Raw genomic sequence first — 20,482 nt, 5'->3', positions numbered from 1 at the left:
CTGACAAGTCACGTGACCCGTTTTTTCTTTTTTTTCCCAGACAGGTGTCCGGTGGGCGGGGCTTCCTTCCCGCTCGCGCAGTCTGCTCTGAGCTGATAGCGCGCGGATGTCAGGCTATGACATCACAGAAGCAGAAGAACAGGAGGAGGAGGACCTGGACTCAGATAGGAACCGAACCTCAGCCAGAACTTTAAAGGTCCGCCAGGTGCGCTGGACTTACCGGTTCCGGTCCGAAGCTGATCGAAGCGGACAAACACAGTGAGTACAACAGAAACATTTAGATTATTTACATCCAACTCATAATAAGCAGCGATTCTTCAGAAATCTAGAAGTCCAGAAATAATCAGAATCTGGATCTGCGCCAGTTGGAGGAACAAACTCAGAGTTTAATGTTTGGGCATAAAAAGTGTTTCAAGTTAAATTATATTTAATGTTTCACTCATAGGGGAAACATTTCTAAAAGTCGAACACTTTTGGCTTTTGAATCTCCAAAATACCAACTTAATGAGTTTTTTTTGGCTAAATGTAAAATCTTTTTCTTTTTTTAATCTAGACTGTCCTTAATCTGGGATTAAAACAGCTCTAAATGGTTATTTGATTTTCTTTGTCTTCAGTTTAATCATTAACAGTTTGAAAAGTGAAAATAATATACATTTAAATATTAATATTAACATTTAAATATAAACATTTATTTGATGCAATAAAACTTGTTTAACGTGTTTATGGGAAAAATGAACCAACACATTATGATGTAATTGTGAAAAATTAGCATGACTGTCTGTATTTATAGGTTCTTGAAGCTCCGCCCACCTTTTGTGACGTCACAATCGCACCTGAGATCAGCCGCGATGACGTCGACACCTGAGATCGATGCGAAGAAGAGAACCGAGGAAGATGAATATGATGAGGAGGAGGAAGGTTGGAACCTTCCGGTCAAAGCGTCGGAGGACGACCCGACCAGCCAATCAGACGCCGGGGATAAAACCGCCGAAGGGCTGAGCATCGGCTGGGACTCGGCCGAGGAGTCCGGCGTCACGCTGTCCGACTCCACCAGGGAGGAGTTGCCATGGCAACGGCAGAAGCAGGAGGCGCGCGACGAGGCGGAGACGGTGGCGGTGGGTTCGTCTCCCAACGGGCGATTCCTGAAATTCAACATCGAGATCGGAAGAGGTTCCTTCAAGACGGTTTACAAAGGCCTGGACACGGAGAAGACGGTGGAGGTGGCCTGGTGCGAGCTGCAGGTAACCACCGGGTCACGGGGTCAGGGAGTCCGGTTACCATGGCGACTTATGGGCCGCAAGGGGGAATATAGAGAAAATTCTGCCCCAAAAAATCTGAAATTTGTATCAGAAATTAGAAATTTTTGAGTTCAAAAAGCTGAAACTTTGCAAGACAAAATCTCTGAGATTTTGAGATCAATTTCAGAACTTTTCTGTAAAAACTTGGAGATTTGAGTTTCAAAAGTCAAAAGCCTTCAACTTCTTCAAACTGTTTCCTTCTAGAAATCTTCTGAGACTAATTTCAAAATTTCTGGACATTTGGAAGAAATTTCCTCCTCTTTGTGTTTCTATCTTCTATGGCCGTAATAAGCCGTATTCGCTGGTTCTCTGATCCGGGTGAATGTAGTTTATCAGAACTATAAGGGTCAATATGGATTGATGGATCAGAACCACACAGCGATGCAACCCTTTAACCAATTTACTATTAATTGTCAGTTAATGGTTTATTACATTAAAATGAGTTAAACTGATTAACTTCGCATCCACTTCTTTTATTAATGTAATCTGGCCGACATTCAGAAGACTTCACCACCGAAACCGAAGCAAAAATAGTGCAATCATATTTCTTCCTTCCACTCAATTTTCTGCTAATATGCTAGGATTTTGTGAACATCCAGCTTCTTTAGCAATAACATTTTGTGGCTTCTCCTCCTTGTGAAATTGTTTTAAGGCTGAGGAAACCTTTGCAGGCGATTAGCTGATTAGAAGGTGACACCGTGATCTTTTTCAGTTTTCCAATTTTCTAATGTTTTCATTATGTATAAGCCATGATCATCAAAAATCAAGAAACAAAGGCTGTAGATGCATCTCTCTGTGTGGTGATTCTACATTATCTTCACTTTCTAAAATGACTTTTACAGGATATTTACATTTTTTGATGTGAACTGTTACACGTTGTCCCATCAAACCCAGCTGGATTCCAGAGTTTTTCCCCTTCACGACGTTTAAAACATCCAGAAAAATGCGGGTAAAACATGTTTCTGGGTCGGTTTCCTCGCCTTCAGCTGCGCTCAGCAGCAGGCTGCAGATACACGCACATACGTGTTTGCGTGATGAAGCATGAGTCAGCAGTTTGTTGAAACATACACAGTATCTGAGCGAGAGCACGGCGGCTGGATGCTGGTGATAACACACACACACACACACACATCCCTACACACACACACACCCCTACACACACACACGTTGCCATCCAGTCTGTTTGTTTGGTGCAGAAACACGCCTGACATGTTGCTATTTTCTGTGTTTTGTGTTTTTTCAGGTGATTTTTCTCCCACTGAAGGATTTTTTCCTCTTTAAATCCACAGGTTGTTTTAATAAGCAGCATAAAATAAAATTAGAGAGAAATAAAAAACTCATGAAAATCTAAAAACAAAGCAAGAAGATCAACACAACAAATTTAGGTTTTAAATTTTACATTTAAATATATTTTTAAACATTTATAGTTGTTGTTTTTTTCTCTATTCAATACATTTTATAATTTTGATATATTTATATAATTTAATTGATATTAAATTATCCAGTTAAATTTCATTCAATTTGATTTAAATGTATACATTAATTTAATTAAATAAATATAAAATGTATTAAATTAAATTAATGTATTAAAATTATTTATTTTTTACCTTATTTCATTTTCCCGGTTCTGGTTGCTGCTGTGATCCAGTCACCAACCTTGTGACGCCTGAAGTCAGAACTCAGAGACACAGGAAGCGCCGGATCATAAATAAACAAACAGAAAACCGAGTTTGGCAGCAAAGCGAAGCGTTTGTGTTGCCATGTCAGCAGCTCATTATCAGCAGCTCTGTGAGGGCTCAGCGTCCTCCACGGCGGTTTCTCTCTCACAAGGTGAACGGCTGACGCTGTTCATGTGTTCACGCTCCACAGACTCACAGTCTGAGCAGATCCGAGCGCCAGCGCTTCAGCGAGGAGGTGGAGATGATCAAAGTCCTGCAGCATCCAAACATTGTGAGGTTCTACGACTCCTGGAAGTCCGCCAAGTGCATCATCCTGGTGACGGAGCTCATGACGTCTGGGACGCTCAAAACGTGAGGAAAACGGCCCACAAAAACCTGTATCTCTCATACAAACATCAAATCAAAAACATAAAATCTGACCAAGTATTTTGACAAAATAAGACAAAACTAACTTACAAGTAACTTTTCAGCAAGATAAGTTCATATTGATAGTTCTACCAGGTTATTTCATTCATAACAAGACATTTTCCCATGTTCTGATTGAGAAAAACTGTCAAATGGTCAATCTGACTTGGGAAGTCAGGGAGGAGTTTGGAAAGATGAGGAAATAACAGCTGAAATGTTCCAGCTGTGGATAATTTCTGGACAGTCTCATGGGAGTCCAGTTTGAAGCAAGCCAACCAAATGTCAACCAAACCACAGACTGGACTGGTGCAGAACTCCACACACACAGACATAGTGAGATCTGAGAATAAATACGCCCCACGTTGGGCACCAATTATGTTAAAAAGCAGCAAACAAAAACAAATCATCACTCTGGACTCTGTTTCTGTCTGCTTTATTTGGGCCAACTTTACATTTTACACAAGTTCCATATTCACACAATTCTTACAGAACCTCCACGTGTCTGTGCGAGCGTTTTGCCACTTTGTCACTCCCAACACTATCTAGCACCAGAGCGTATCCTGAACATGACCCTCCTGGTCGTGTGTTTTCCTTTGAACCCATCCAGGTACGTGCGCCGGTTCCGCCCGATGAAGCTCAAGCTGCTGCAGAGATGGAGCCTGCAAATCCTGAAAGGTCTCCACTTCCTGCACTCGCGCTCGCCACCCATTCTCCACCGAGACCTTAAATGCGACAATGTCTTCATCAACGGACCCACCGCCTCGGTCAAGATCGGGGACTTGGGCCTTGCGACGCTCAAGAAGGCCTCATTCGCCAAGAGCGTCATCGGTAAGAAGCATCTACTCAGGAAGTCGGGAGGAAGGGTTCTGTTTGAGTGTCTCACACTGTGACTCATGGTGCGTTCAGGAACTCCTGAGTTTATGGCTCCTGAGATGTATGAGGAGAAGTATGACGAGGCCGTGGACATTTACGCCTTCGGTATGTGCATGCTGGAGATGGCAACTTCAGAGTATCCGTACTCCGAGTGTCAAAACGCAGCCCAGATCTACCGCAAAGTCACCAACGTAAGGCCACGTTCACCTCACACCTGCGCACTTCCTGTTGCGTTTCCGTGTTTGACCCGCCGTCTGTCCTCCAGGGAATCAAGCCGGACAATTTTTCTAAAGTACAAAACCAGGAGCTGAAAGAGATAATCGAGGGCTGCATCCGAACCAACAGCAGTGAGAGGTGAGTCGGGAAAACTCAGTGCCTGGTGTGTTCGATTAAACATTCACACCTCCCCAAACGAACCACTTTGTAGATAAACAAACTAGAGTTCGATTAAAGCAAATTAAAGGGGGTTGGTGTGAATGCACCTTTAAAAACATAGAGCTGTATTCTTCTTGTATCTTTGTTTTAGAGCTTCCTAATGAACATTTTTTACGCTAGAAGCTTTAAAATATTTCTGTGTCTGAATAGTTCTCATATCTCTTGTCAATGTTGGACAGTGAACGACTTATTGACGGTTGATTTCTTCGGTAGGTTCACGGTTCAGGATCTGCTGGAGCACCGGTTCTTGCAGGAAAAGACGGGTTACTATGTGGAGCTTGCTGAGGAAGATGATGGTGCAAAGGCGGCGCTGAAGCTCTGGCTCAGGGTGGAAGACAAGAAGAAGCTTCTGGGCAAATACAAAGACAACAATGCCATTGAGTTCCTTTTTGAGCTGTACAAAGACGTCCCTGAAGAGGTCGCCCAGGAGATGGTAGCCTCATCGCCACAACATCACCAAAGAATAATCACCTGCTGGCTGGACTCACCTGTCGTCTTTGTCTCTCAGGTGATCCTGGGATTTGTGTGTAAGGCCGACTACAAGGTGATCGCCAAGGCGATCAGGAACCGAGTGACTGCCATCAAGCAGCAACGGGACAAAAAGCGCCGCCTGCTGGAGGAAGCTCTGAACAACCTTAAAGTGGTTGTCAGCAGGAAGGCCACTGAGCCCGCCCCCGATCAGTCCAAACTGTCCAATCAGAAGCCTGCATCGGTTCTGAATGCTTCTGGAAGAATGGCTAATCAGGTGAGTCTGAAGCAACAAATTAAATGTTTTAAGATTTTATTTACAAATCAAAATCTTTTTATTTTCTTAATTTATTGAATTTGTTCATTATCATATTTTGTTTTGAAGGAGCCTAAAGGCTCCCACTTACTCGGCCGTACTTTCCAGTGAGCCACGCAGACTCCACCCATTCTGTCCCCAGATGCTTTCGATTGCATAATCAAGAATTCCGATTTCCTGTATTTCTCAAAACAAATTTCTTTATTTCCCTCAAATTCACCCACATTTACCTTGACCAAATAGTCCAAGTGCTGATTAGCAATTTATTGTTTGATAAGTAACTTAGCTACTTTACTGTGCACCGCATATCCGCACTTCCATCCACCAAAATTACCTCCAATCAACATCACACATATGTAAAGACATTTTTAAAATATTTTGTGAGTACCGTGTTACAAAGTAAAATGTTCTCTGAAAGTCCTTACATTCCCTCACTAATAAAATGTTCCGTCTTTCATAAGACGTTGTTAAAAATTAACTATATCCACCAGATGGCGCCAACTCACAACCTTTTCAGCTCTTTCGCATGTTTGATCTTAACACTGTTTTGTGCTCAGCAGTTTACTCTGCGACACCGAGAACAAGTACCTAAAAATGAAAGTCTGCTGAACATCCACAGAGTGAAATAAACCTGAAAATGTGGGAGCCTTAACTCTCGTCCAATAAACTCACAGAATGATGTTCCTGCTGACATACAAGCCCCGCCCACGGCACCCAGCCCAACAGGGATGTGGTTGGCCAGCAGCAGCCCGGCAGATTCTGGGATCAGCATCTTGTCCAGCAAAACAGAAGAAGATGGAGACGAGGACCAAGACAAGACAACCAGACACGCGTCTCACTCCTCAGCTGCCTGTCAGTATATTTAATTACGTGTTTCGACATCTGATTGAATAGTTATTATAGCTGCTGTTCAAGTTAATAACTGCTTCTTCTTATAGCAGCTGACTGTGAGACAGGAATCTTCTTCAACACCCCTCCTGTGACTCCAGAGGCTCCTCCTCCTTCGTTAAGCTCCGCCCCAAATCCAGGGACTCCGCCTCCTTTGAGACGGAAACATTCCAAAGCTCCGCCCTTCCCGGTGTTGCGCTTCCCGAAGGTCAGCAGGAAGGAAGTCGTAGTATTGTATTTGAGAAAAACAGATCAAATTTACTTTATTTGCTTCAGTCCAGCTACAAACATTAGAAAGCAAAAAAAATAATTCACAGGGATGAATTTAAATAGGTTTATAAAATCCTTCAGTCTCTAAAATTTGAAGAGAGCTGAAATGATTAATCAGATAAATCGTGATGAATTAATTATCAAAATACTTTAGCAATCGATTAATTGTTAACTGGAGTATACAGACTTAAAAAAGAGCAACTTGCTGAGTTACTCTGCAACTTGCAGAGTAGTAATTTAGCTCAACTATACAGAAAATTTGTATATAAAATATAAATAAAAACTAAATATGTTCTACCCAGAACTCCTTTACAATCACCTGGTTCAAATTGTGTAAAAAAAAAAATCTCCTATTAAAGATCTTTTTCATCAAATAATTTTGAACAGTTTTTTAACAATTTTTTAAACAGATTAATTGATAACTAATGTAGTTGTTAGTCTCAGCTCTAATTGAAACTATGTTTTGCAGAGCATTGCTGTTTCCCAAAGTTCAGAGAAACATCGCACTGATTCACGCTGCGGCTTCTGCTCACCTGTCGACAGGTAACACGCAGGAGAAAACAATCAGCCTCCTTCGTTTCAATGTGTTTTATTTTAGAATCTGTGTTTTCTCCTTACAGCTACTCCTCTGACATAACATCCATGAGTGACGGCAACGATGGCCAATCAGAACGGAGCAAGCAGGAAGCAGCGAAAAGAGAAGCAACGAAGCAGTTCAGGCGTAGAGCCAGAGCCCGGCTGAGGATCGTCGGGGTGAGTCGAGCCGTCCCAGTCGAAAGCTGAGCTTCTGTTACAAACGGCAACAAATCCTTGTCGATGTCCCGCTGATGTCAAAACATAACTTCACAATTGCTGTGTTTCCAATAATTAAGAAATAAAATTAAAATTGCATGTAAATAAGTTTCGTCCCGTGATAAGTTATTAAAAAAACATGCCAGTAAACAGTTACAACATTGCAAAAACACAAAATCTTACCAAGTATTTTTGGTCTAGTTTTTAGTGCAAATTTCTTAACACACCTGAAATACGACAGAATTAACTTACAAGCAACTTTTCAGGAAGAAATAGGAGCTTAAATTTTCCTTAATATTGATAAAAGTTCTAGTTCCACTGGCAGATTATTTCACTTATAATATGAGGAAAATATCTTTTTATAAGTTAATTAATCTACCAGTGGGACTATAACTTTTAAAATCAATATTAAGGAATTACTTAAAACAAGCTCCTATATCTTGCTGAAACGTTACTTGTAAATTAGTTTTGTCGTATTTCAAGTGTTTTAAGAAATTTGCACTTAAAAACAAAAGTCTAAAAAAACCACAAATCATCATCCTCCTACTAGTTCCTGTTGTTGTCTTCTTTGGCGTTTCCGCCAGTAGTAACATCCGACTGATTGTAATGTGACTCATGTGATGCGAAATAAAGTGTTTCCATTGCAGTTTTATGAAATAAACAAATTTAGATTTGGTCAAAACCTGCCTCATAAAAACCATGAGTTTAAAAAAAATCGATGTGTTTCCATTTATGCAATTCTATGCTTGATGCAAACGCAGCTGGTGTTTGTTTGGTGCATTTAGGTGTCGGACAAGGTGGACCGAGTGGTGGAGTGTCAGCTGCAGACTCACAACAACAAGATGGTGACCTTCAAGTTTGACCTGGATGGAGACAATCCGGAGGACATCGCCTCTGTGATGGTTAGGAGACAACCAATCAGCAATGAGCTTTCTCCTCCAGCTTGTCCTCCATCAACATCAACCAACTCTTTCCTTCCAGCTGCTCAGAGACTTCATCCTGCCATCAGAGAGAGAGGGGTTTATTCTACGCATGTATGAAATCATAAAGAGGGCGGCGTTAATGATGCATCAGCAGCATCCAGCAGGCGCCAGCAGGTTGCCCAACTTGACTGCATCTGCATTGCCCGAATCACAGGTGCATCTCATTTCTCCCCGAAAGGTTTTTCTTCTGATCACTAACTCCCAAAATCTACTTCTTTTTTGCTTTTATCAAATAGGTCATTTAGGGTTCTGTCTTTATGTTTCTGTGTAAATGTTTGTGTTTAGTTCTGCAATATAATGCCTAAAATTGACTCAGTTCTGCCCTCCTTTGGTTGAACAGTGCATAAACAGTTGAATCCTTTAATTGTTTAAACTGGTACAGTTTTTCATAAAAAAGTACAGCGTTACAATATAAAATCATCTCAGTCAGACTCCATGCTTTCAGTAATTTTATTGAATTATACTCTGATTGGTACTCTAATCAAGTTCTTTAATCTTCACAGTTAAACGAGGCAACAAAGGGTCTGTCCAGGACTTTGTCCTCGTCCTCTTTACCTGGTAAGTACCAACATTTGGACTGTGAAGCCAGTCTGATGGTTTGAAACTCAGATCTACTTTGATCTGATGTATCTCCATCAGTTTTGACTCATTCATTGATTCGTTTCTCTGGCTCATTGTTGTCTCTTCCTGTCAGATATTGATAACAGTGACCCCTCACCTTTGAAAGCTGTGGATTTCCGCATTGACACAGAGGCCACACCCCTCGTCAGACCACTGAGGTCACAGTCGTTTCAGACTCCATCAGGTACGACATGGTGTCGTGTTTTACATAATACCTTCACATCATCATCTTCTCCAAATGTCCAGTTGGTAGGGGTGATGGATATCTACTTATATGCTTTATTATTTGTTGCAATTTTAACATCAATGCAGTGTAGGGTTGATCTGTTGACTATTTTTTGGATTAACTGATTAATAATTTGATAGTAAAAGGTGCTTAAAGAGTTCTGGACAGAACATATTTACAGACAAATATGGCCGTAATATGGCTATAATCTTTTTAATTTTGGTGGTAGTGTTGAAACACTTTGGTTGGCATCCAACCTAAATGTCTTCCTATTGCATATTTTCTAAATGTAGACCAGTATTGAGATGATGCACAGCACCACCTGGTGGTAACATGTGAATTACCCAGATGTTTACCTTTTTTAAAACTAAATGTCATTTGTGTTCCTCTCTCCAGCTTCCTCCTATCAGCACCCCCAGGTCTCCCTCCACTACCCCCACCAAGAATCCAACACTACTCCCCAACCGCATCCCCCACATGCTGCTCAATATCAACTCCAGACTCAACCCTATTCCACTTACACTGCCTCCTTCCCAATCATGTCCGCCATTTCCAGACTGCCCCGGGTGCAAAGCAACCCTTCCCTTTTCACGCCTACCTCTTCTCCACCAGCACCCAACCCTCCCCAATGGCCCTCCGCAGACCAACCTTACTTTTCCTTGGCTAATGTCATCTCTGTGGCAATGAGTGTGGCTCAGTCCCTCTTGCCCCAATCTGGGGCCCCCAATCAGGGCTTATATCCCCACACTCCGCCTTTATCTCCCCCATTCTCAAACCCCCAACCTCCCCTCTCTTCCTCTGGGTCTCCGTCTTCGGGTTCTGGGCTCCATCATCAAAACCAAGGTTCATTTTCCAATTCCTTCTCCATACAACAAACATACTCCCCACCAAGACCTCGGACTGGCTCATTTAGGGACAGTGAGCAGGGTCCCAGAACCAACAGGGTCCCAGAAACACCTCAGGTAAGACTAAGACTAATTCACAGCACCTTGTTTAATCTGCCTTATTTGATCTCCAGTTCATTTGCCTTGAAAGTCTGGTGTGGTGGTATGCTGCACAAGAGTCTAACACTAGTGGGAGAAATAGCCAATGACAAAAGAGAAATCCTACAAACGCTAAAATTTGCCAGTACTCCTTTGTTGTTTACATCTTGTGAAGAAGGAAGTGCCACTCATGTCACTGTGTCATTTCCTTCAGTGGTTCCTGGTGCAGTTCCAGGTGAAGGGGGAACAGATTATTCAAAGGGTTTGGTTTCTTTGACAGTGAAATGCACAAGTTGAAAATGTAACAAATTTTGATCCCAAATCAAACCGTCTAACGGACTATCAGGTGTGATAACCAGTTTTGGGGTTACTGGGTTTTGTTGTATGGAACTAAAGCATCCTGTTTTGTGCTAACCTCTCATTCCTTCATCACAGCTCAACAGTTCTGTCCGTAAAGCTGACTTACGCTCACCCCCTCATGGTGAGTACCTGGTGGATTTAATGACTTCAGTCACAGATGATCAGACCTAGACACTGAACATTCATCGTCCTGGTTCACAGGTTCAGGTACACCCTTTTCTCCAAGTCTGACCAGGAGTCCCAATCACAGAGAAGAGGTCTCAGACTCATCGACCTCTTCCTCCTCATCATCTCCTCATCCATCAACTCCTCGCAAAATGGTGAGGTCTACAGACATCAAATGTTTTTTTATCTGATTTATGATCAGTGCATTTACATGTGTCACCCACATTGACCCCAAGCAATACCTGATCAGTCCAGGCATTTCTTGTCTCTCTCCAATGAGACTGTGACCATTTTCAAACACTAAACCCAAACAGTGGCAGTTCATCGACACATTGATGTCTGTTTATAGATAACAAACCTTACATCCGTCTTTCCATGCCTCATTGGTTAGAGAAGTCACATCAGTTTAGCTCTGGGAATCCTTCCTGTGCTCAGCGAACCATTAGTTCATCAGCTACAATTCACCTGTCTGTGTTGTTTTACAATACACAAACACAAATAGCAAGCAGGTCAATGACAAGGCAGTGACTCAATGCCTTGTAGTTTCTCATGATCGTATCTTTATCTATGATCAGTTAAATTAAATCATATTTTTAACTGGTTGTAATGTTTAGACCAAATGTCCTTACTGCAGAGTTGTGTTGGTCCTCTTCACTTACCTATCATGTTGATTAAACTGGATATTTTTTACTTTATTTTAGGTGTCCCCTCCTGTTTCTCCGTCAGGAAGAATGTCTCCGACCCTGAAAGGTAAAATTTACTTTTCTGATTTGTAAAACAAAGACAATTCTCAAGATTTTTTCATTAACAGAAAAAAGCCCAGAGAACCAGCAACAGAAAAAATGTTTCCTATTATCATGTATTTTTACGTCTCCCATAGTTTTCCTTTCCATCGCTGTCGCTGTTGACCTCCACTTATCCAACTGGGTTGAGGAGGTAACAGGTACAGAAAGGAAACGGGACATGCCTCTCCGAGCTCATTCAGGAGTCTCCCAAGTCATTCCCAGACCAGACGGGATGCATTGTTCCTTTACTGAGTTCTGGTTTTTCCCTGGGGTCTCCTCCTTGTAGGTCCGATGTCCCCAAAAAACCTCCAAAGGAAAGAACCAAGGAGACATTCTCTTCCTCTGTTCTTCCACTGCTCCTTTCTGTGTTGGAATCACGATTTTATTCTTTTGTCTGTATCTCTGTTCTGCCTTTGGGCTGAACTAGCTGAAAATTAAATGATCTCTCAGTCAATCAAAGATATCTTCTCTTCTTTTCTTCTTTCACAGTAAAGAAACCAGGTTTCACAGTTGGACGCTTCCAGGTGTCGCCCTCTTCAGGAGGTCCCTCTGTCAGTCATCAAGGACTATACACTCAAGACCACACCACCGCCACCACCCGGTCCGTGACTCCATCCAATAAAAATCAACCAGAGCACACAGGAAGCAGTACAGAGACGAGCCAATCAGAGAGCAGCAACCCCACAGTCACCATCTCCCCTCCTGGCAACAACGACAGCCTGTCTGGTCAGGAGCAGAAGACGACGGGGAGCCGCAGGCAGAGTGTCAGTCTGTGGGAGGGGTCAGGCAGCAGCCAATCATGGAGCCGCTCTACCACCTACAGCTCTGATGAATCAGAGGACGAGGAAATGTGGGAGGAGCTAATAGAGCTTCGTCACAGGTGATCATCTTTTGCTGCACAAATAGTTGGAAAAACAAATCCATCACACTTTACTGTCATGTAAAGAGCAGGGTTTTGGTTTTGGCCAGCAGGTGTCACCAAATCTCACAATGTATTCTTGTTTACTGTGCACTATCCTCTCTCTCCTCCTCACAGACACCTGGGGGAGGTGCAGAGCCTGCAGGTGAGTCAGAAGCGAGAAATTGAAGAGCTCTATCGAGAGAAAGGTAAAGCCCCGCCCCCCAGCATTATCCCTCCGGCGGCCATGTTGAAACACCGCCACCGCCGTCTCTCCAAACCAGCAAACTACACCCTGCCTCGCAGAAACAGCCTGCAGAGACAGGACATACCGCCCCCTTCAGGTAGATGAGCTCACTGCACTGTGCAGACAGCGTAACGGTTTCAGGCTCTCTGAAACGGGTCTGCTTTATGTTCAGGCATCATGAGGAAGAACTCAGTGAGCGGCAGCAGCAGTGGATCTCAGGACAAAGCTCTGAAAGGTGTGACGTTCGCTCCAGGATACGGCTGCATGGTGAGCAGAGAACCTCAGCTCCCAAAACCAAAGGTCTGCAGCACTACTGTGAAATTCAGGGCTGCAAGTAACAGCTATTTTCCATGTAGTTGATTTTTCTTGTAGGACTTTTCTGGAAAGCAAATGTTTGAGTTGTGCGCAGGTATCTTTGTTCTGTCCTGCAACTCGAGGCGTTGCAGCTAACGCTAACTAGCTGTTTATAAACTCTTGCTAGTTAGGTAACTTTTTAGCTTTTATCATTTTGCAAATTGGCTGGATGACGTTCGCCTTCATCACTGACTCACTTCTGTTATTAACCCATACGTTGCTGTGTGCATTCTGTTTAAAAAAACATTAGCACTAATGCAATATAAAACATGCTATTTTCTTTTGTACATCTTTGCCTTACAGGTCTTAAATTTCATTCACAATGGTCTTAAAAAGTCTTAAGTTTGAGATTGTGAAACCTGCAGAAAACCTGCAGGGACAAATGTAGAAAAGTTTAAGGTTTACGAAGAGTGTTCAGTTTAAAAGCTTGTCTCTGATTGGTCAGCTCATGTGTCCAATTTGAGAACAAAGCTATGAAAAGAAGTTTTTTCAAAGACATTTAAACAGTTTAAAAATAAACTCTGAAATAACTGCAGCCGATGGTCCAGGTCCTACTTAAAGCCCTTCAGCAGATCTTTCTGACATGATTCCAAGTTTGTTTGGCTATAATGTTATTGTTGATGGAGATCATGAACACCTTCTGATTTAGGATCAATACTTGACCCCTGACCTTTGTCTTACAGTGAGAGAGGAGCTGCTGAAGAACCTGCAGACCATCAGAGCTGCAGACACATTTCAGCTCCTCAGGAGGAAACGGAGCTTCATGCAGATTCAACCCGATGGTTTCAGATCTGATGCTTCAGGGTCCGAACCGGACTGATACGTTCAGCATCATGAAGATATTAAAGTTAAAGAAAATCTGGATTCATGTTTCAGATGATGTAAGAGATTTGGAAAATCTGGAAGCTAACTGGGTGTGACGAAGGCTCCCGCCATGAAGGCAGCTTTAAACCTGTTTTATTTATTTATTTATTCTTATTTTTATTGCTAAGCTTCACCATGGCGACATATTTTTCTCAAAATCTTGTTTATAAATGTTAATAAGTTAATATGTTATTGCTGCTGGTCCAGTTTCTCATCAGGTTGAAGTTACAGCAGCAGCTCATCTGTGCCTTATTTAATGGATTGCTGCTGAAGCTGAACATAAAACCTGGAAGTTGTTTTTGCTTCGGTTTTTAAAGTTTGAAACATTAAGAAGGTTTAATAAAATATTCCTGACGAGTCTCATATTTTTGTAAAATCTTACCTGCGGATCGATAAGAGATAAATTAATAAATGCTTGACTCTTCTCTCTTCTGGTTTAGTTTCTTTGTTAGCATGTTAGCATAAGGTTATTATTCAGCACCAATCTTGAGTCAGAGGCTTCTCCAGATTCACTGTAAGACTGACTGCTACTGGAGATCCTTCCTGCCCACAACATCATCATCCACAACGACTCTGAAGATACTTAGATGATATGAATGATAAAAACATTTAATTTTCCTTTGGGACAAATAAAGATTTTTTTTAATTGAATTGACTCATTTTAAACACGTGGCTGCAAACCAGCCAATCAGGTGAACCATGTGCTGACGGATTAATCAGTTCTGAATCAGTGCAGCGCCATCTAGTGGCTTATAGAGAAATTACACCCAAATATGAGTGAAAATATTAACTAATCATCTGTACAAATATTCTAAGAAGGAACAGATTTAGTAGATTATTTAGTTTTAAACTAGTTTTTAAAATGTTTTAGAGAAAAATAATTTCTAGAATCTGCTGTACAGTAACAAAAACTCAAATTATAATGTTGAAGATGTATTGAGTTTAAACATGAAGCAATGAACAATTCATCCTCTAAATCAGTTAGAAACCTCAGATCTTTGCAAAAATATCTTAATATTTAAATAAGGTTCAGTTTGTCAGAAGGTTTTGTAATTTAACAAAGTATCAGACCTTAATAGTATCAACTGTTTTACAAACTGAATGCAGCAACGCTGCTGCAGGTTATAATGGAGGATCTCCTCCACTGAGATGGTCTTTAACTGTTAAACTTGTTGCAGAGACAACATGCTGCTGTGGGTGGGTCACCAGATTGCCTCTGGTATCACTTTGTTGACGTATCTTCTGTTAATCAATCATATCATGTTCACCTACATTTGGCCCAGAACGAGTGCAAATACTTGGGCTGGGCTGTTTAGACTGTCATAAGAAAAATATGGTTAATTTTACAGTCACATTTTCACCATGTTATTTAAGTTTCATTCATAACTTTCACACTTAGCAACACATTTAGCTTGCTGTTTAGTTAGCAAGCTAATCGTTTACCTTGCTAACTAAATATATTTCTACATACTGTATTGGCTAAATATTTAGTTTAAAAAGCTCAATATTGACTCGAATAACTCAATATTTAACTTACTATTTTGTCAGTAAGTTAAATATTAAGATAAATATTTAGCTTAGAAATTAAATATTTATCTCAGAGTTAGTAGTTAGCAAGCTAAATATTGTGTTTGCTAACTCAACACTTAGCTTCAAACTAAATATTTAGCCTGGTAACTAAACTTTACTTCATTTGTAAACTAAATGTTTAGCTTGTTAATTAAACATTTGATTTAAAATGGCAACATTTATAAATGCATGGCTGACATTAACATAGAAAAATAAGCCCCCATGTTTTCTGATGTGACAGGCTAAGCAAACCAGTTTTTTGTGTTTATTTGTCGTTTAATTTGTGAATGTGACTTTACAAACAGCCTCCCATATTTACCGTACCAAAAAGCCAAGAAACAGCCTAACAGCTGAGGGTCTCTGTAGAGAACTGATCACAGTTAAACTTAGAACTGGATGTTATGAACAATCTGAGCAGAAAAGATTTGTTTTTATAAATGGAACCAGTCCAGTTATTGCATCACCAGCCTGATAATAAATCTGCTGCTTCATAAAAAAACAGATATACTTTATAGTACAGTGAGAAGACGGGAAGTTTAATTGCTGCTTTCGTTGAGTTTACTTTCGTTTTTGAAAGAGAAATCTCAATTTGTGCTGGATTTATTTATTTTTTATCATTTTAAGTGAAATCCACATAAATTTGATAGAATCACAAATCAAGATGTTTATCTGTAGTTTTCAGTTTTCTGCATAAACTATGATCGACTCCTGGTTCTGATCTGAAGTTAAACAGCTGCAGGTCGTTTGAGGTCAGCTCAAAAGTTTATCTGTTCGGGTCAGCAGGATAAGACAAACACTTTCACTTTCTGAATGACTGACTTTAAATCAGCCAATCAGAACAGAGAAACAGACAATAAACTTCCTTTCAATAAAAGCCCAAGCAGAACTTTGACAAGAGTCTTTTCACATTTCAACAGAACAGGTGAGACACTGGAATATTAATTTTACATGCATTTACATATGTTACTTATAACAATGTATTAGGGCCAATGTGGATAGAAAATAAAGGAGGAGTGAACTAAAACTCAGGAACTTCAAGAAAAATCTCAGAAATGTTTTAAAGAAAAATAAAAACACAAGGAAATTTCTGAAAGTCAAAAATTTGCATGAGAAAAATGAGATTTCTTTTTTATTAATCTGAGAATTTTTTTGAAAATGAAACAAAATTTCTGAGCTCAAAAAGTCAAAAATGAAAAAAATTTAATTTTGAGATTAATCTCAGAAATGTTCTGGAAAAATCCTGGAAATTTCTGAGTTTCAAAAGTGAAGAATTTCCAATTTTTCTGAATAAATTCTGAGATTAATCCCAAAATCTGCTCCTTTTTTTTCTTCTTCCTACAATGTCCTCAATGCAACATTATAGTTATTTATTCAGATAGTTTGGTAACATCAACATTTTCTAACAGTATTTCAGAATTACTCAGGAATAGACGAGATCTGAACAAACTTCCAGAAACTTCAGCTCCATCAAGAGACTCTGTGTTTCTAATTTTTGCTTGGAAAAGGTGAGAGTTCAGCAGTCAGATGTTGCTTTTATGTAATTAGTGACTAAACTTCAACCTTTTTTCAGGAAAATCACTGGGATCCCACCATGGATGTAGCCGACATGCTCATCGATAAAATCTTCCAGTGGGTGAAGCTGCAGAAAGAAGGTGCAGAGAAGTTTGACAAACTGGCCACTGAGCTGGAGGAAACCAAGAAAGGTTGCAACATCAGCAAAGTTGTAGGCAGCTCAGTGTCTGTAGGAGGAGCGGCGGCCATGACAGTTTCTGGCATATCAGCCCTGGTCACTGGAGGAGCTGCGATCCCGTTCCTGTTCACGGCTGGAGCCGTGGCCTCTGGCCTCGGTCTGACCACTAACCTGACCTCAGATGTTGTGGACATCGCTGTGGCGAGCCTAAACATGAAAGAAGCCAAACAGATCGGTGAGAAGATTGAGAATCTCGAAAAGGGGATTGAGAAACTGATGGGAACGCTGAAGGAGGAAGGAGAGCGGAGGGAAAAGGAGGCTTCGTCCTTTGAGAAACTTTCTCCAGAAGATTATGTTGTAGAAATGATCGTGAGGGCCATGGCCAAACGAGAGGGGCTGATGCTGAACGCCAGGATCAGTCTGCAGAGCATGCTGTCTGGTTTCTCCAAAACTTTGATCAGTGATAAGGAGGCAGATTTCGCTCTTCTTGGGATTTCTTTAGTTTCCAAGTTGGCGATGATCGCAGCTAGAAAGTCTGGGAAGAGTTTGGTGTCGAATGGCCTTCCAGAGCTGGCAGCAGCCATGGGAGCAAAAGCTGCAGGCAAAGCAGTCGGACGGGTGAGAAGCTCAGTCTGCTACTAAATATATGAAACATCAACATATTTTGTGGAACTTTATGACGGCATATTAAGGCCATTTTAGATAAAAATGTCCATGTTTTTTGTGCCATTATATAAACATTTTATTCTCCTATATTTATTTTGCCTTTCTAAGGTTGGAGCAGGAGTGGTTGGGTTGGCGTTTTCAGTTCCTGAGCTGGTGATCAACTGTGTTGATGTGAAAAACTGTAAGACTGAAGCCAGTCAGAGTCTGAGGAAGAACGCTGTGGACATTCGGAAAGCTTCTGACCAGATGGAAAAAGACCTTAAAAACATTCAGTAAGTCTGAAAGATGAAACATCTCACTAGTAAACTATTTTAAGATTCATTCCGATAATCAGATAATCCCCAAGATTGTCAGAAAAGGGAAATCGGGGGGGAAAATGACATAAAAATCTTGTTCTGTTAGCTCGACATGATTCCCACATTTTGCTCTTGACTCGATATCAACATGTAATGATCCATTGGGTAAAACGTTTTGATCAGATCCAACAGAACAAGAAATACATGGTTACCACAACATGTTGCTAAAACAGTCACATTTATAACCTTTATGAGAACTGTCTTCTGATTGGCGTTTTCTCTTCCAGATCGATCTTCCGGAGGTTAGCCAAGGTTAAACGCTCCATTGAAACCAAAAACAAGAGCAGTGACGACAGTCAAACTCTGCTGGACTTTGCACAGGATTCCTGCAAAGATGAATCCGTTAGGAAGTGGCTCAGGGAAAACCCAAAGTCTGAGATCTTCTCCAAGCTGGTGGACATGTTCCAGTTCCTGAAGGAAAAGCTTGATGAGGAAGAAGAGGAGAACCACAGTAATGAAGTTGACATCACCTTTGTGGCTCATGGAGCGATCACTGACTCCATGATGCCAGCCAGCTGCCTGCTGCCTCTGCCCACCGTCTCCGACGTTGTCCTGTACTCGCCCTGGAACTGCTACCTTGAAGCTACCGCGGCGTACGGTATCGCCACAGGGAAGATTCAACCTGCCCACAGACAGTTTTACTGCTCACCTGATCGTGGCTGCAAGGTTCCAGATAACGGGCATCGGCCCAAACGTCTCCCTGATGTGTGGAACTCCATGAAAAAAGCTGGAAATCAAAAGATTCCCAACATCATCGTGTCTCCTTTAAAATCACCTGAAGATGGCGTCTGGAAGAAATTTGAGAGGCTAGAAAGCAGATATGGCCACCCTGGAAGAAACCATATCCTCATCCCATTGATCCTCCCTGAACAAGATGATGAAGATAATGATGAAGAAGACATCCCTCTCCCTGTGGTCACCTTGGCTCTGTCTCTGGTGCTCATGTTCTCCAGATTTCAGGCAACGCTCCACCTCACCGTCTGCCTGGGGAAACTTTCCAGAAAAATGAAACTGGATGAGGAAGCTCTGAAGCAGCAGTATGCCTGCACCATCGACTTCACAGGAATGACCTCAACTGAGAAGATGTTGGCCTCCAAGTTCCAATCTATAATATCTTCAGTGATAAAGTTCTTCAGAAGAACAGAAAGCAGTGCAGAAAACCAAGTACACGAGAGGCTGGCCCAATCTTTCAAAGCCATGTTCGGTTGAACTCTGAGACAAAATGGGTTCTGAGAAAATAGAAATAAAACCAGAACATCTCTGGTTTTATGAACTAGATGTTTTGGACTCCAGCTTCAGGTCCATCTCAACGGGTTTTATTTGATCAATCATACAAAACATTCATCAGATTTATGTTGTTCCACTTTCTGTTCAGCTTCTGTAAACTTTTACTGCACTGCCATCTAGTGGTCTTAGACTGCAAAGGAAATTCACCCCCAGTTTAATTCATTAATTTAGTGGCAGTGAGTACAGTTAGCGTCGGTCTATTCAAACAGTCATATTTACATTAAAGAAAATAACAATCCAATCAAAACAGATTCAAAACTCAAATTCAGGACATCAAATAATCAGAAAATTCAGCATTAAGTCATTTAGTTTCCAGCAACAGGAACAACCTGGATAAGCTGCAGACGAATGTTTATATTTCTCATATGTGTGGTTTTATTTGTTCACATTTGTTTTTCTGTGATTATGCAGACAGCAGCAATGTATTGTTTATTAGTGTCAGAGTTACTGATTTGTTCTTTATTGATTTACTTCACTGAAATGACACTTTGTTATCATTGTGTTAGAATGGCTGGAGTTAGGCCATTTGGACATATACCTATTCAGGCTAGAGATAGTCCAACTGGCCTGAGGATTTTATCTAGCAGGTGCTTTTGTTCAGTAAATAGGGCCATTACCTAGGCCAAGTACCCTGGTAATGGCCTCAACGCATCTCACAGTTGCACAATTGTTCCTTAGACTTCGACTTCGACTTCGACTGACTTTGTTGTCATTTTCAATGCACAGGGTGTATACAGAACGAAATTTCGTTGCATACGGCTCAGGATAATGTTTGAGGTTCCAATGTTGTGAGTAAAATAAAATACAGTATAAAATATGAATATAAATCTAAATATAAAATATAAAGTGCAGGACTGACAGTAAAATAGAAGTTATTTAGCTCTGTACATGTGCAAGGTATAAAGTGGAGACCAGTTTTTGAGTGCAGTCCAGTTAAGAGCTCAGCAGTCTGATGGCAAGTGGGAAAAAGCTGTTTCGGAACCAGGTGGACCTGCACCGGATGC

At 41.1% G+C, this 20,482-nt stretch overlaps 2 protein-coding genes across 3 annotated transcripts; both read left to right on the top strand.

Moving 5' to 3' along the window:
* Window positions 1-91: 91 nt before the first annotated feature.
* Window positions 92-14,329, top strand: LOC114159934 (serine/threonine-protein kinase WNK4-like). 2 transcript variants are annotated; one of them, XM_028042212.1, is made up of 24 exons: window positions 92-258; window positions 791-1,241; window positions 3,168-3,328; window positions 3,990-4,210; window positions 4,289-4,446; window positions 4,521-4,609; window positions 4,904-5,123; window positions 5,199-5,435; window positions 6,149-6,326; window positions 6,416-6,570; window positions 7,102-7,175; window positions 7,253-7,385; window positions 8,210-8,326; window positions 8,406-8,561; window positions 8,911-8,965; window positions 9,102-9,212; window positions 9,651-10,216; window positions 10,673-10,718; window positions 10,799-10,917; window positions 11,464-11,512; window positions 12,037-12,427; window positions 12,584-12,789; window positions 12,865-12,959; window positions 13,730-14,329. In XM_028042212.1, exons 1-24 carry the CDS (start codon window positions 107-109, stop codon window positions 13,730-13,732), a joined length of 4,143 nt encoding a protein of 1,380 aa, XP_027898013.1. In that variant the 5' UTR covers window positions 92-106; the 3' UTR covers window positions 13,733-14,329. The 2 variants fall into 2 exon arrangements, with proteins under 2 accessions (XP_027898013.1, XP_027898012.1); XM_028042211.1 differs by having other exon boundaries at window positions 12,865-12,992.
* A 352-nt stretch (window positions 14,330-14,681) lies between these two features.
* LOC114159935 (uncharacterized) lies at window positions 14,682-19,971 on the top strand. The gene is made up of 5 exons (XM_028042213.1): window positions 14,682-16,401; window positions 16,886-16,984; window positions 17,050-17,787; window positions 17,944-18,107; window positions 18,419-19,971. The coding sequence occupies exons 3-5, from the start codon at window positions 17,071-17,073 to the stop codon at window positions 19,398-19,400; spliced, it is 1,863 nt and encodes a 620-aa protein (XP_027898014.1). The 5' UTR covers window positions 14,682-16,401; window positions 16,886-16,984; window positions 17,050-17,070; the 3' UTR covers window positions 19,401-19,971.
* Window positions 19,972-20,482: the final 511 nt, after the last annotated feature.

This window comes from Xiphophorus couchianus, chromosome 16 (genome assembly GCF_001444195.1).
Source record: "Xiphophorus couchianus chromosome 16, X_couchianus-1.0, whole genome shotgun sequence".
Lineage (NCBI taxonomy): Eukaryota > Metazoa > Chordata > Actinopteri > Cyprinodontiformes > Poeciliidae > Xiphophorus > Xiphophorus couchianus.
This window is presented reverse-complemented; position numbering and strand designations above follow the sequence as displayed.